The sequence below is a fragment of the Lepidochelys kempii genome, chromosome 12 (genome assembly GCF_965140265.1).
Source record: "Lepidochelys kempii isolate rLepKem1 chromosome 12, rLepKem1.hap2, whole genome shotgun sequence".
Lineage (NCBI taxonomy): Eukaryota > Metazoa > Chordata > Testudines > Cheloniidae > Lepidochelys > Lepidochelys kempii.
In genome coordinates, this window is record NC_133267.1 from 18,406,996 (window position 1) to 18,421,980 (window position 14,985).

The 14,985-nt window shown below is 40.4% G+C and overlaps 1 protein-coding gene across 6 annotated transcripts in view; it reads right to left on the reverse strand.

Moving 5' to 3' along the window:
- The window catches only part of PHKB (phosphorylase kinase regulatory subunit beta), a 209,795-nt gene that overhangs the window by 75,960 nt on the left and 118,850 nt on the right, over positions 1-14,985 (reverse strand). For all 6 annotated transcript variants that reach the window (XM_073307739.1, XM_073307737.1, XM_073307738.1 and 3 more), the window contains 3 exons: positions 9,217-9,312; positions 6,354-6,551; positions 1,031-1,088 (listed from right to left, as the gene is read on the reverse strand). In XM_073307739.1, the coding sequence (XP_073163840.1) occupies positions 1,031-1,088; positions 6,354-6,551; positions 9,217-9,312 (352 nt within the window). The remainder of the gene's footprint in view (positions 1-1,030; positions 1,089-6,353; positions 6,552-9,216; positions 9,313-14,985) is intronic.

Here is a 14,985-nt window from a genome sequence, read left to right on the forward strand (position 1 = left end):
CTATCCCTAAAGGAAATGTTCATTTGTGTATTGGCATCCTTACCACTCCTCACACTGTAGTCTACCTACCCAAAATAGAAAATCTGATCTGCTGCTCAGATAATAAAGGGAATTTCTTGGAAACAAATTGATGGCAAAACCTTTTTTAGAAGGTTCTGATCTACTCTGTTGAAATCCCCTCTACTCAACCCTCTTTTCCAAAACTTCCTTGGCTACCTCCATAAGAGCTTCTGCTTCCCTCCTTCCCTTCATTGTTCTCCTCCACACCTTCAACAATTCCAATAACCTCTCTGACATGTCTCCGAAACTTACAGGCATCTTGTAAAGAAATTTAGCTTTAGTATTCTCCTGCCACCAAGAGATCTCTGAGTTGCTTATTTATCCTCTCCTGCATTCTGCTTGATTTACCACAGCACACCCACTCTTTTAAAGATTTGCTGCAAAATCCAGCTTTCCTGTATACTGCTCTTTAGAAGCCCCACTTTCACCTCTTTCACACACTGGAGTTTGGTGCATCTCAGGTCCATTGAGAGAGAGAAAATGGGAGGTACCAAGTTCTAGTAAACACACAGCCAGGTACTGCAATGGTGGAGTCCCTGATAACCTAAAGAGAGTAAGAATGATGGATGACAAGAGTAAGGAAGAAGATTAATGGTAGGCATTTTAGGGCCCATGGATTAAGGGAGGTGATTGCTGGCGAAGGAAAAGCTAAGCCGCTCCCACAGGTTTAGTTAAAGATTGAAGCAGGATCTGAACTTCTAGAATTGTGTACTGTGTCTGTGAACCATGCATCGTTATTATTAACTTAAGTGATTGCTATCTGTATCTTTGATTTTATTCAAAGAAATGGTTCACCCTTAATATCTGAAATAATTCATTGTATTTGACTCATGAGGCAGACCTATCAATGAGACATTTGTATCACTGAATTACAGTTTACTCTTGCAGGGAAGGAAAATAATTTCATTTCTGCTCTCTAAGGACCAGCCTCTAATGTCTTTACCAAACACTAGTGTCAAGCCATACTTACCATCAATCATCATGAAAATAAAAAACAGAGGAAATTCACACTCAATCCCATCAAACAGCTAAAAAGAAAAAAAATTTCAACATTTTAGTTTAAAAGAAATGCATTCAAATACACTTTTAAACCAGAGGATAAAAATGAATACAAATTATTATTTTAGTACATTAGTTCTTCATTTTAAAATACAGATCATTTTTCTTGTTTCATGGAGATTTATTGTGCTTTTAACATGTTATAGCATATATTCAAGTAATAAATTTACATAGTCTAAGTTATATTCTCAGAAGATTTTTTATTTAATTAAGACACATCTGAAAGTATTTGAAGGAAAAATGGAAACTTAATTCAGACAACCTTTACTGATAGACATTAATATTCAAAAACACAGTGAAATTGTTTTTAATATACCCAGACTGTAGCCAACTGTGAAATTAAATTAAGTGATAAATAACCTGCCTATTTGTTATGTGAAACCAGCTGTTCATTGAATTTAAATGTAAGCACATTTATCATCAGACAAATCAATGATTAAACTGCTGACTTAACATTCTCTCAGAACAGCACATGCAAAGATACAACACATCTCAATCAAATGGACTGCACAATTCTGCGTAATCTAATAACTCAGAAGTTTTTCCAGTTTGTTTCCTCCTAAAAAAAAGTACTGAAACATTCTCAATCTTGGAAGCTCACATTTTCACGTGAGAAGAATATGATCTAGAAAAAATAATATAATGTTCTGAAATACTAAATACAAATTTAGTTAAATACTAAAAGTAAAAGTTTAAGTAAGGCCAGCATTAGACCACAAAGGGCAGAGCCACAGGCCCTCTCAGAGGTCCAGAGAGGCCTGGGCCATTCCAGGTTTTGAGGCCCCTAGCCATTATAAAAATAAAAAATGATGACACATGGTCTCATCTTGTGCCATCAGAATAGACACATTTTTATTAATATTTATGAATATTTTAAACTCTACAATATGACAAAATCTATCAGTTAATAAAAAAATTATGTCTTTTATCAAATCACATCTCTTATTTGCTTAAATTTGCAGCTCTAAGCTAAGAGAGTGTGTCACATTATGGTCCGATAGGGATGCGTATAAAAACAAGTTGTGAAACTGATCAAATGCAAAAAAATTAACGAATACCTAAATTTGAGGCCCCCCCTGAGCTTGAGGCCCAGACCAAATGCCCTCCTTGCCCTGGGCAGATGTACAGTAACTCCTCACTTAAAGTCGTCCCAGTTAACCTTGTTTCGTTGTTACGTTGCTGATCAATTAGGGAACATGCTCATTTAAAGCTGGGCAATGCTCCCTTATAACGTTGTTTGGCAGCCGCCTGCTTTGTCCACTGGTTGCAGAAAGAGCAGCCCGTTGGAGCTAGCTGGTGGGGGCTTGGAACCAGGGTGGGCCGGTAGCCCCCTATCAGCTCCCCGCTCCTCTAAGTTCCCTGTGCAGCAGCCGCCCAGCAGGCTATCAATTGCCAGCAGTTCAGCTGTCCCTCCCCCGACTGCAGTGTGCTGCTCCTGCCCTCTTCTTTGGAGCTGCTTCCGGGAGCCTCCTGCTTGCTGTGCAGGGAGAAGGGTGGGGGTGCTAATGTCAGGGTGTCCCCCTCACCCCACTCCTGCCCCCTGCTCCTTTACTCCATTGGGCCATCTCCACAGAGCAAGGGGGACCGGACAGGGCTCAGGACGGAGGGAGCTTGCTGGCAGCAGCTGCTGTCTCAACTTGCTGATCTACTTAAAAAGGCAATGTACTTAGAGTGGGGTCAGCATACTTAAAGGGGCAATGCACGTCTCTCTTTCTCTCACACATGGTGTGTGTCTCTGTCTCTGTCATAAATATAAAGGGAAGGGTAAACCCCTTTGAAATCCCTCCTGGCCAGGGGAAAGCTCCTCTCACCTGTAAAGGGTTAAGAAGCTAAAGGTAACCTCACTGGCACCTGACCAAAATGACCAATGAGGAGACAAGATACTTTCAAAAGCTGGGAGGAGGGAGAGAAACAAAGGGTCTGGGTCTGTCTGTATGCTGGTTTCTGCCAGGGATAGACCAGGAATGGAGCCTTAGAACTTTTAGTAAGTAATCTAGCTAGGTATGTGTTAGATTATGATTTCTTTAAATGGCTGAGAAAAGAATTGTGCTGAATAGAATAACTATTTCTGTCTGTGTATCTTTTTTGTAACTTAAGGTTTTGCCTAGAGGGGTTCTCTATGTTTTTGAATCTAATTACCCTGTAAGATATCTACCATCCTGATTTTACAGGGGGGATTTCTTTATTTCTATTTACTTCTATTTTTTATTAAAAGTCTTCTTGTAAAACACTGAATGCTTTTTCATTGTTCTCAGATCCAAGGGTTTGGGTCTGTGGTCACCTATGCAAATTGGTGAGGCTTTTTATCCAACATTTCCCAGGAAAGGGGGGGTGCAAGTGTTGGGAGGATTGTTCATTGTTCTTAAGATCCAAGGGTCTGGGTCTGTAGTCACCTTGGCAAATTGGTGAGGCTTTTTACCAAACCTTGTCCAGGAAGTGGGGTGCAAGGTTTTGGGAAGTATTTTGGGGGGAAGGACGCGTCCAAACAGCTCTTCCCCAGTAACCAGTATTAGTTTGGTGGTGGTAGCGGCCAGTCCAAGGACAACGGGGGTAATATTTTGTACCTTGGGGAAGTTTTGACCTAAGCTGGTAAAGATAAGCTTAGGAGGTTTTTCATGCAGGTCCCCACATCTGTACCCTAGAGTTCAGAGTGGGGGAGGAACCTTGACATGGTGGCAGCAGTGGGATTAACCTGAAATCATTTTGAGATTTGAGATTGAGAGGAAGAGCTGTTTGGACGCGTCCTTCCCCCCAAAATACTTCCCAAAACCTTGCACCCCACTTCCTGGACAAGGTTTGGTAAAAAGCCTCACCAATTTGCCTAGGTGACTACAGACCCAGACCCTTGGATCTTAAGAACAATGAACAATCCTCCCAACACTTGCACCCCCCCTTTCCTGGGAAATGTTGGATAAAAAGCCTCACCAATTTGCATAGGTGACCACAGACCCAAACCCTTGGATCTGAGAACAATGAAAAAGCATTCAGTGTTTTACAAGAAGACTTTTAATAAAAAATAGAAGTAAATAGAAATAAAGAAATCCCCCCTGTAAAATCAGGATGGTAGATATCTTACAGGGTAATTAGATTCAAAAACATAGAGAACCCCTCTAGGCAAAACCTTAAGTTACAAAAAAGATACACAGACAGAAATAGTTATTCTATTCAGCACAATTCTTTTCTCAGCCATTTAAAGAAATCATAATCTAACACATACCTAGCTAGATTACTTACTAAAAGTTCTAAGGCTCCATTCCTGGTCTATCCCTGGCAGAAACCAGCATACAGACAGACCCAGACCCTTTGTTTCTCTCCCTCCTCCCAGCTTTTGAAAGTATCTTGTCTCCTCATTGGTCATTTTGGTCAGGTGCCAGCGAGGTTACCTTTAGCTTCTTAACCCTTTACAGGTGAGAGGAGCTTTCCCCTGGCCAGGAGGGATTTCAAAGGGGTTTACCCTTCCCTTTATATTTATGACAGTCTCTCTCTGGCATCCTGTCTCCCCTCCCTCCATTTGTGCTGCCTTGTAGAGTGTGAGGCTACATTAACAACAAGGTGTTAACCCTTGAGGGCTCAGCCTAGTGCTAGTTCATCATTTAGCAGTAAGGCATTCCCTGGGAAATATCCCATCCTCTTCCACCCTTTGACTTCACCACCTCAACGAAGCTTCACAACCATAATTGCTGTGTACTGTATTAAACTGTTTAAAACTTATACTGTGTGTGTGTGTGTGTGTGTGTGTGTGTGTGTGTGTCTTTTGTCTGGCAAAAAAAATTTCTCTGGAACCTAAACCCCCCTATTTTCATTAATTCTTATGGGGAAATTGGATTTGCTTAACATCGTTTCGCTTAAGTAGCATTTTTTAGGAACATAACTACAACGTTAAGCGAGGAGTGACTGTAATTCAAAGTTAAGACCCTCAGTCTCAGTACAACCATTTCCACTCATTGTTTTGCTTCTGTTTTTCAGAGACATCTTGAAGTAAAGACTAGTTTAAAACTGTCTTTTTCAGCTCCTTATAAAAAACAGATGTATTTAAGCATTTTTATTATATTATTTCTAGAGAGATGATATAATCTTTAACAGCCTTAAGTATAGTGCAACTAGGTTGCTTCTATATTATATAAAATGAGAGACTACCCCCCACCGCCCCACCACACACACACACACACACACACACACACCCCTACCTCTCTCTCTATTGAGGAAAGGGTTACAGGGAGGAAACAACAAAATTTTTAAATTTTTTGGCTTCGCAATATGGTCTCTCTAGACCAGGGGTCGGCAACCTGTCAGAAGTGGTGTGCTGAGTCTTCATTTATTCACTCTAATTTAAGGTTTCGTGTGCCAGTGGTACATTTTAACATTTTTAGAAGGTCTCTTTCTGGAAGTCTATAATATATAACTAAACTAGTGTTGTACGTAAAGTAAATAAGGTTTTAAAAATGTTTAAGAAGCTTCATTTAAAATTAAATTAAAATGCAGGACCCCTCCCAGACCAGTGAGTGCCACTGAAAATCAGCTTGCGTGCTGCCTTTGGCCCACGTGCCACAGGTTGCCTACCCCTGCTCTAGACTCTTGCTGGAAGTCTAATTTTGTGTCCTATTACACAGGCCTGATTTTCCAGCACTAAAGGATATCACTGGAAAAAATATAGACATGATAAAGCTATTAACTCACTGATAGGTGATAGTTGCCTAGAAGAATCCACCATAGACGGAGAGCAACAAGCAGGCGAAATGTAGCTGTGTCAATAAGAATAGGTCTACTTTTGGAAAACCAGTGGGACCCATAAAAATGATGGCCAAACTAACATTTCAGAATTTGGTTAAAAAAAAACATACACCAAAATCAGATTATGTATGGACCAGTGTCAACCTGAAAGACACTCTTATAAAGCTAGTTAAAATCTTTGAAAAGAGAAAACTATACAGGAAGAGCTGACACAAATGTAACTATAGTGAATGCACCATTTTAATACATGTAATTACAATGGACTCAGCTATTTTTCAATAAAATTTCTGCTTTTGACAAAACTCACAGGATACCTGGAGGAGCCAGCAGTGAGCAGAAGCAGAACTCTGTATTAAAACCATAACAAGTAGCAGCAATCATCAGCAAAAACATGTCAAATTCTGTTCTGAAAACAAATACTTAAAACTCCAGATCTCCATTCATGTCAAAGAGCAGAATTTCTCCCTAAGCATGTTGTGTGTTCCAGTAACATATTCCATTACCTTAATTTCTGCTGGCTTATAGTAACGCCGATTTTCGTCCTCCAGTGATGTTCTGTAACCATCTCTCAGAAATCGTTTGAACCCATATTTTCCTTTTAGTTTTCTAACAACCTTATCAAGTGTTTGACTGTATAAAGCATCATCATCCACAGCAAATGCAGGATAACTAATGCAGGGTAGAAGTGCTGCATCAGTGTTCTAGAGAAAAAATAATTAATTTCTCTTCATCTCTTAGAAATCATTCCATGCATAATCAAAGAGAACTTAACCCAGTGAATGAAATATGAAATCAGAATATAAGCAAAAAGACTATTTACAGTAAAAGCATGTTGGGGAAATGGGGGGTGCCAGTAAATGAAAAATGCTGGTTAACTAAGAGGGAGGAAGTTTAAGTGCGGGAGGAGGTGCAGGGCTGGGGTTTCGGGCGAGGGCTCTAGGAGGGAGTTTGGGTGCAGAACGGAGCTCAGGGCAGCAGGTTGGGGTGTAGGAGGAGGTATGGGGTGCTGGATCCGTAGGTCGCTCACCTTGGGCAGCTCCCTGCAAGTGGCGAAGTGTCCCGGCTGCTCCTAGATGGAGGGCGGCTCTGTGCACTGCCTCCGCCAGCAGGCGCCACCCCCGCAGCTCCCATTGGCCGCGGTTCCCAGCAAATGGGAGCTGCGGAGCTAGCACTGAGGGCGGGATGGGGCAGCGGCGCCTCCCGCAGCACCTCCGCCTAGGAGCAACTGGGACTGGGTTGCCGCTTGTGGGGAGCCGCCCAAGGTGAGCACCCCCTGGATACGGCACCCCGCACCCCCTCCCACGCCCCAACCCACTGCTCTGAGTCCCCTCCCACACCCGAACTCCCTCCCAGAGCCCGTGCTCCGCACCCCTCCCACACCCTGCCAGCCCTGCACCAACCAGACTATAAACTGGCATTTCAATGAAGATCAGAGATGCCGGTTTATAGAGCTTTCTGGTTGGTGACGTGCCGGATAAAACAGTTTTTCTGTACTTAACTACCATGGAAAATAATACAAGAAGATTTAAAAATCCCAACAATAAAAAGGCATAAGGTTAGAGAAGAAATTGTGTATTTAGTTAATTAGCTACAATATTTGTTGAGAAATAGGCGTTAAAAACTAGGATACACAGATAAGTTATTTGGCCCAAAATTTGACCTACTATTAAGCTGATAACCTGCATGGGGTATATACTGAAGATATTCTAGATCTCTATTTTTAGGGGGGGAAGCACCCTTTAAGTTAGCCCAGTGAACAGACTGGTAATTTGGGGATCCAATTTCAAGACCAACCATGAACCTTTATTACCTAGGCTGGCAAGATTAAGGAGCAAATACGGTTAACCAGAATTTCTTAAAAGCTTTGTATGGAATCTGTCTTCTTCAGCTAGAATAAAAATGAACTTGCTTTAAGGTGGGAGGAAAGGAAGAAATTACTGCATCAGCTTCACCTGGAGGGGAGCCAGGGATCAATAACATTTTATTAAGGATGAAGCTCACCTGGGCAGGAACAGGCAGGGCTTCTATAAAGCTAAGAAGCTGAGTACAGAAGGGGGAAGTAGTCTGCAGTCAATCCTTGACAGGAGGGAGGTGTGTTGGAGATAATAGGGTTTGGCAAGAAGCAAAAAGGGACGAAGCCACGGAGAGCAGAGGAAGCTCAGACAAGTGGTAAACCCAGAGGTGTCAAAAAATAGAAGGAGGGAGTAGGACAGAGACCAGGGAAGCAACAAACAGGTCTGGGAGTGAGTAGACCACAGTTGTGGAGCACAGGGTCCCTGGGCTGGAACCTGAAGTAGAGAGTGGGCCCAGGTTCCCCTTCCAGCCACTGGAGAAGTGGCAGAGCCTTGGATGTAGAATAGAGCACTGCCCAGAACAGCAGAGAGACAATTTGTCCAGAGAGACTTTAACAGACCTTGGAAAAGTCACAGAGAGGGAGCAGCTGAGCCCTAGAGAAGAAGACAACCCAGAGTCCTGGGAGTTGAGATTGAGACAATAGGCTGAGCAATGAGCAGCAGTGCAGAAGTAAGGGTGGCATTGTATGGTATTGTCACCCTTACGTCTGCGCTGCTGCTGGAAAGGCATTGCCTTCATAGCTGGGCACCTGGCCAACAGCCACCACTCTCCAGCTGCCCAGCTCTGAAGGCAATACAGAAGTAAGGGTGGCAATACTGTGACCTCCCCTAAAATAACTTTGTGACCACCCCTGCCCACAACTCCCTTTTTGGTCAGACCCCCCAATTTGAGAAATGTTGGGTCTCCCCTGTGAAATCTGTATAGTATAGGGTAAAAGCACACAAAAGACCAGATTTCAAGGGGGGGGGGGCAGATTTCATGGTTCGTGATATATTTTTCATGGCCATGAATTAGGTCGGGCCTTACTCATATACCTTCTGTAACAGATGAAATCCCAAATTCAAATTGTTAGTAATTTAGTACCTCAGGCTTTGGGTTTACTATGAAACAAAAATATCTTAAAAACGGCAGATATTTTAGCCACTATATAGTGTGCAAGATGGATGAAAACAAGCACACCACCCATGAGACTTCAAACCCCTTTAAACATCTCTCTTGGCTGCGCTTATTCATAGACCAATAGGTCTTTCTGTTTTAAATTATTTAGGCCACTGTTTTCACCTAGCGCTAATTATTCTTAAATTAAAGAGAGGTTGGCCATGATAATTCTATTGCAGAGATGGCTCCTATTCTGCAGTAATATTTAAACAGAAGAATCTAATTTCTTCCCAACCAACAAGTTCATATCCTTTATTAAATAGGATATTAAAATGGTAATAAAGCTAAGAACTATGTTCTCACCAATTTATTTTTTCTATATTCTGTTAAACTGAATTCCATCAAGCTACTTACATGAGACCTCGATTCTCGGGGTAGCAATGAGCAAAGAGTTTGTCTGTTTCGATTATGGGCGTCAAGATCCACAAATATGACAGACCAAGAGCAGCCCTATAAAGAGAATATGAAAGTTAAGTTGAGATGGGGTGGAGAGTAACATACACAAATTTCTGGAACAGCAAATACTGGTAAAGCTATCAGCTCTCTTGTTTTACTTAGGCAATTTAAGGTAACTAGAAATCAGAAGCCAATAATTTTCACCAGAGTAGGAATCAAATGTAAATTTTTAAATAAATATAATGAACATAATATTTTTAATAAAGGAATTAAATGCAATTGGCAGAAATTAAACAGCAAGAACAGAATCTGAGAATACAAAAACATTAGCTCCCCATTCCAAGTGACGACTGTTTGGACCATTTAATTAAGACAGCAAAGATGTAACATGGATTACATTTTCCATAACTTCTTAAACAAAGGCAATTCGATAACAGAGACTGGAGAAAGAAGGAGATTTAATGGTTAAGTTAAAGAGACCATACAGCTCCCTTATGAGACAACCAAAAAGAGAAGATCTTTCCAATGCATTACATCTCAATAGGAGTTACAAAAACAAAACAAATATTGTCTTTCAGTTATCACACTACACTTCATTTCATTAAGGAAGAGGCTCTCAAAAAAAACTTAAAACTCAGCAAAAATTAGGGAGAATAACCCACTTTGACATAACAGAATCTCTTCTACTTGAAACAAAGCCCTAAAAGCAAAACATTCCTTATACTTGTCCCAAGTATTCCAATACATTAATTTAATAGTCACATTTGGATCTTTTGAATTTTAAGTTGTATAATACAATATTTACATTATGAATATAATTTTACTAACTTTCAATTTTTGACAAACAAATGCATGAAAATGTATGAAAGGAGTTTATTGCCAAACAATATGTGCCACTTAGGGCTTGGCTTGAGTACAAAGGTCCACAAGCATGGATCTGACTGTAGGTCTGGGGCCTTAGGGTAAAATCTCTGGCTCCAGTGAAGTCAATGGCAGAACTCCCCTTGACTTCAATGAAGTCGGGATTCACCTTTCATGCTTATATTGTCAGATTTCATTATCTGAGATGCTGGAATTAAAACTCAAAAACCTCCACTCAAACAAATACTTATTGAGGTGCTAAAAGGACCTGAGTCAAATGCAATTTTTCCAAGATTAAAAAAAAAAACAATAAAAAATATCAGTTTATCTACCTACCCCTTGGATACACAGCTGGTTTAGGCCTTGGAAGACTTTTCTGCTATTTTCAATAAATGAAGGGCTACAGGACTGTCTCTCTTAGCACACATGCTGTCAATGCTAAACACTCACACATTACGAAAAGGAGTACTAGTGGCACCTTAGAGACCAACCAATTTATTTGACTAACAGACTAACATGGCTACTACTCTGAAACTCACATTACAACATTCTGCGACTGTTAATTACAAATGTGTATTGCACAAACAAGATATTTCAACAGATACTACCAACATTCTAAGAAGAGATATTTAGAAGCTACTTATCATGCATTGTAAATTTTAAAACATTTTTTGGGTTCCAGGACTGTTAGCCATTTCACGGTCATCCTTCTGGAGAGGGCTGCCAAAACAATGTTAGAATATGCAGCAAAGAGTATGTTTTAGAATATGCAGTGTTCTCTTCCTTTACATTGCTTTCAAGCCATGTTTCAAAAATCTTTTTCCTTTGATAAGGGGATGGAAAGACAATTACTTGATTTATGTTATTATACAAAACTATTAGCTGTAGTAATACGATATGAGGTTATCATTATCCTCGCTTAGTATTGTGATACAAACTGACAGTTTAGCCTTGTAAATAACTTTTTCACAAAAGTTTGCTACCTATTATCATCTCAGTGAAACACTGTTGTTCTCTATCTTGGATAAAGGAAGTAAAAGCCGTAACATGCTTTACATGAATACCAGACACATGATCACTAGGATCATTTCCATAAGGAAGATGAAAAAGCTTCTCGATATGAATATTTTGAGAATATTAAACAGAAAATATCCCGTTTTTTAATCCCCACATTTAGGGTTTTTTTTAAAAGAGATTTCAAAATGTTTGTCTCCTTGTCTCCTCTCCCCTTTCCCCAAAAATCAAAACAAACAAACAAAAACCACAACAATGTAGATAATTGGTTCTAGAAACACTCCTACCAGTGTTTTGCATCTTAAACACCAATGGGATACAAACTTGTAAACGTGGCTCACACAAGGGTGTCCCTGCTCCATGACATCATCTAATGTGCTCAAAAGCAAAGGATGGCTGATGGAAGGGGGCTCTACTGTTGGCCCTCTCCCCATGCAGGAGAAAAGGATGCGCTGTTAAGGTCAACCTTTTCTTGACAAAAAAAAGTGCTGTTGCGTCCTATGGGGGAGAGGGGATGGAAATGGGGGAGGGGGGGAAAGGATCCTGTCACACTTCTTTTGGTGAAAACAGGTTTGCTGCAGGTTTATTTGTGCTATCTTTTGGTGAGCCGTGGTCAGAAAGGTGCAACCTTAATAAACACTGGTGTAATCCATTAATTAAAACAATACAGAACACATTTGCCTCATGGTCCAGATCCTAAGCTGGTGTAAATCAGTGTAGCTCTATTGACTTCAACAGGTAAAGATGAATTTATATCCATGTATATAGCCAATTGGAGCTCTGGCCTATGATCTCAAAATACACATTGTAGCAGCTGATCTTCTCTATGAAACAGCATTTTGAATTGCAGCACAGGAGCAACAACTTTGCTATCTACCCAAAGGGCTCTGTTAGCAGGAAACTAAACATTAACTCAAACTGCAAAATTGGAAGAAAAATTAAACATATTGATAAATAGGTAAAAAAAAATCTGAAAATACAATTGTGATTTTTTAACCTAACTGTCCTTTTATTAACTATATGCAGGACAAGCTGAACAGAACTGAATAGAGAGTTGTACTGTCAAAACTAGTCTTTTAGCTGAAAGAGAAATCAGTCTCAAGCATTCATTTTGTTTTTAAAAACTAAAAGCTCTGATAGACTAATTATTTAAAATGGAGAAAATCCTTCATATACTTGCATAATAGACAGGATAATGCTCTTTAGAACACCAGTGTCTTGGCTTTATATATGATTTTTTCATCTGGGAAATAACCAATATCTTTGCAGATATTTCTTAAATCAAGTCAAGCACAAGAAGAGACAGCTTCTATATTTCATTTCCAACGGTGTTCCAGTCTCTTTGAGAAGTCCTGCTGAGCATCTTGAGAGGAACCTGCCTGCACTTGAAACTATACTAATACCACCAGACTGAAGGATGCCTGGAAACACGAAGCCACCCAGCCCTTCCAGAAAGATTCTGCACTTAAACTGTGTATGGTGTGAAAGGCTTCAGGAAATAAAAATAAATATCCTAATTAAAAAAAATCAGTGTATGGGGAAGTTTGCACGTACATGCACACGTGCATGGAGAGGAGATTTATATAAAAAGAGGTGTAGTTATCACTTGTTGGGTATGACATTACATGATGAAGTTTAAAGATTAAAACAAATCTTGTGAGAGTATGAAAAGTCTCTGTAACAGAAAGATGTGTTCATCTACTTGGTAAAAAACAAAAACAAACTCCACCCCCGACCCCACCCCCTCCCCAGCTTTTTGCTTCATCTCCAAGTACTTCTAACACATCCATCACCATCGTATCTAGGCACTAACCACAACAATTAAGAAATGGCATATCTGATAAGAAATTCTTTGCCCTTCACTGCTTCTAGATTTAGCTGTTTTTATTTGAAGGGTTTTTGTTTATTTAAACATTCATTATTTGGCCTTCATTATTCATGGAAAGTTTATGTTAGGATATGAGATTCAACTGTGTAAATACACAAACTCATTCAAAACCAGCACTGGAAAAAACATTTCCTTTTAGCAATGAAAAAAAATTGATTTTTTCTTCCCTTAGAAGACTGTTATTCCATTTAAGCTTTACAACATTCTGTAGGGGACAAACACCCCCTCCTTTTTTTTAGGCTGACAATCTAGAACTCATTTTAGCTATTTACACTTGTCAGATGACTATTGATTGTATTTTGGGGGATGAAAGGAGGCTTGTGGGTGTGTCTCAGAAAGTCTCCTTGTGTGGGGCTATAGTTTAAGTGGACCCCATCTGCCTCCTCTTGTGAGGCCACAATGAGGGTCTATCAGCCTCTTCCCAAACCCCACAATCCTTAGGAAATTACTTGGACTCCCAACCTATCTTCTCCATGCAGACACTATACTCTTTCCCCATGAGTCTAAGGCCTGGGGGAGATGAGTTGACGTCCCTGACAATCCTTCCAAGACTTGTATGGTGTGTGTGTAGGCCTCCAATGAATGAATGAAGAGACTCCAAGGTTTACCTAAGGGCAATGGGCATGAGCCCACTAAGATTCATTGTACAGAAGGGTTGTGGGCATCAATGAGCCTCTGAAATCTTGCAGAGAATGAGGGTAACGGGCTCATTATAATGCTCGCTGGCTGTTAATATACTTACACAGACAAAGCCATACTTCTATAGATTGTACTCCCAAAATTCTGCCCAACAGGAGTTCTCTCCCTGTAGATCTTAGAGGGTTCCCCTCTTGCAAACCTCACATTCAGGGGCAATTTTAAAAACTAAGGAAATTCCACACAAAAACTTCTTTGGAGCAAAGTTAAGGTTGACAATACGTACGAACATCCTAAGCGTAAAAAGCCTTACAGGAATGTTGTAGTTAGGGAAAATACAACCCTTAAAAGCCCAGGAAATTCAGAGTTAAATTTACAAGAAATCCAAACATTTAAAAGGACAAACATTTATTTATGGTACTCAAACTACCTCAACTTTGCTCCTATATTCAGAGTAATTCCCTACGCAAATCAGAAAATGGAGGTGCCTTACCTTTAACTGGAGGTTTTTTCACGTGTGGTCCCTATCTGTATTCCACATGTGAGCATGCATGCTCACCATGCACCTGAGTTCAGAGATTTTTAGAAAGTAGTGTCCGTTAGTTCACATATGCGCAGTTGTTCTCCTCATGCTCTGAACCAAAAGTATAGGGGGCAGCGTGGACCAATGCTTCTCCAGCTCCTCTTCTTACTGCAAATCAGGTAAGATCTGAAGCGGAGGGGAAGGAAGGCATGGAGTGGAAACAGATAAGGAGCACACATCTCAAAGACCCTCCAGTTACAGGTAACTAACCTCCATTTCTTCTTCGAATGCAGGTCTCAATGTTATTCCATGTGTGGGTGATTAAAAGGGGGTACAATGACGTAGTTGGTATACATATTTGTAGTACTACAGTCCCAAGAGTTGATTTTGGCGAAAGGGCTTGACCTAATGTTTAACGCTTCATGAACATATGGTTTGAGGTAGCCACAGTACAGATATCCAGTATAAACACCTCTCTAAAAGATGCTGTTGAGGTTCGTTGGCCCTAGTGGAAAAGGATGTCACCCGATCCAGGGAAGGAATACTTACCAATTGGTAATACAGAATGATGCAGCCAGAGATACACTTAGAGAGTCTCCAAGCAGATGCTTGTCCTCGCAACCATTCAACTATACTCACAAAGGGTCTTGGTGATTTTCTAATTGGTTGTGTCCTTCGTGGACTGATGTGAAACTTAGAAATTACTTTAGGGACAAATACTAGGTGAAGGCAAAGTGAAACGTTTTTTCATAAAAGACATAGTATATTATGACAGGTTTCAGAGTAACAGCCGTGTTAGTCTGTA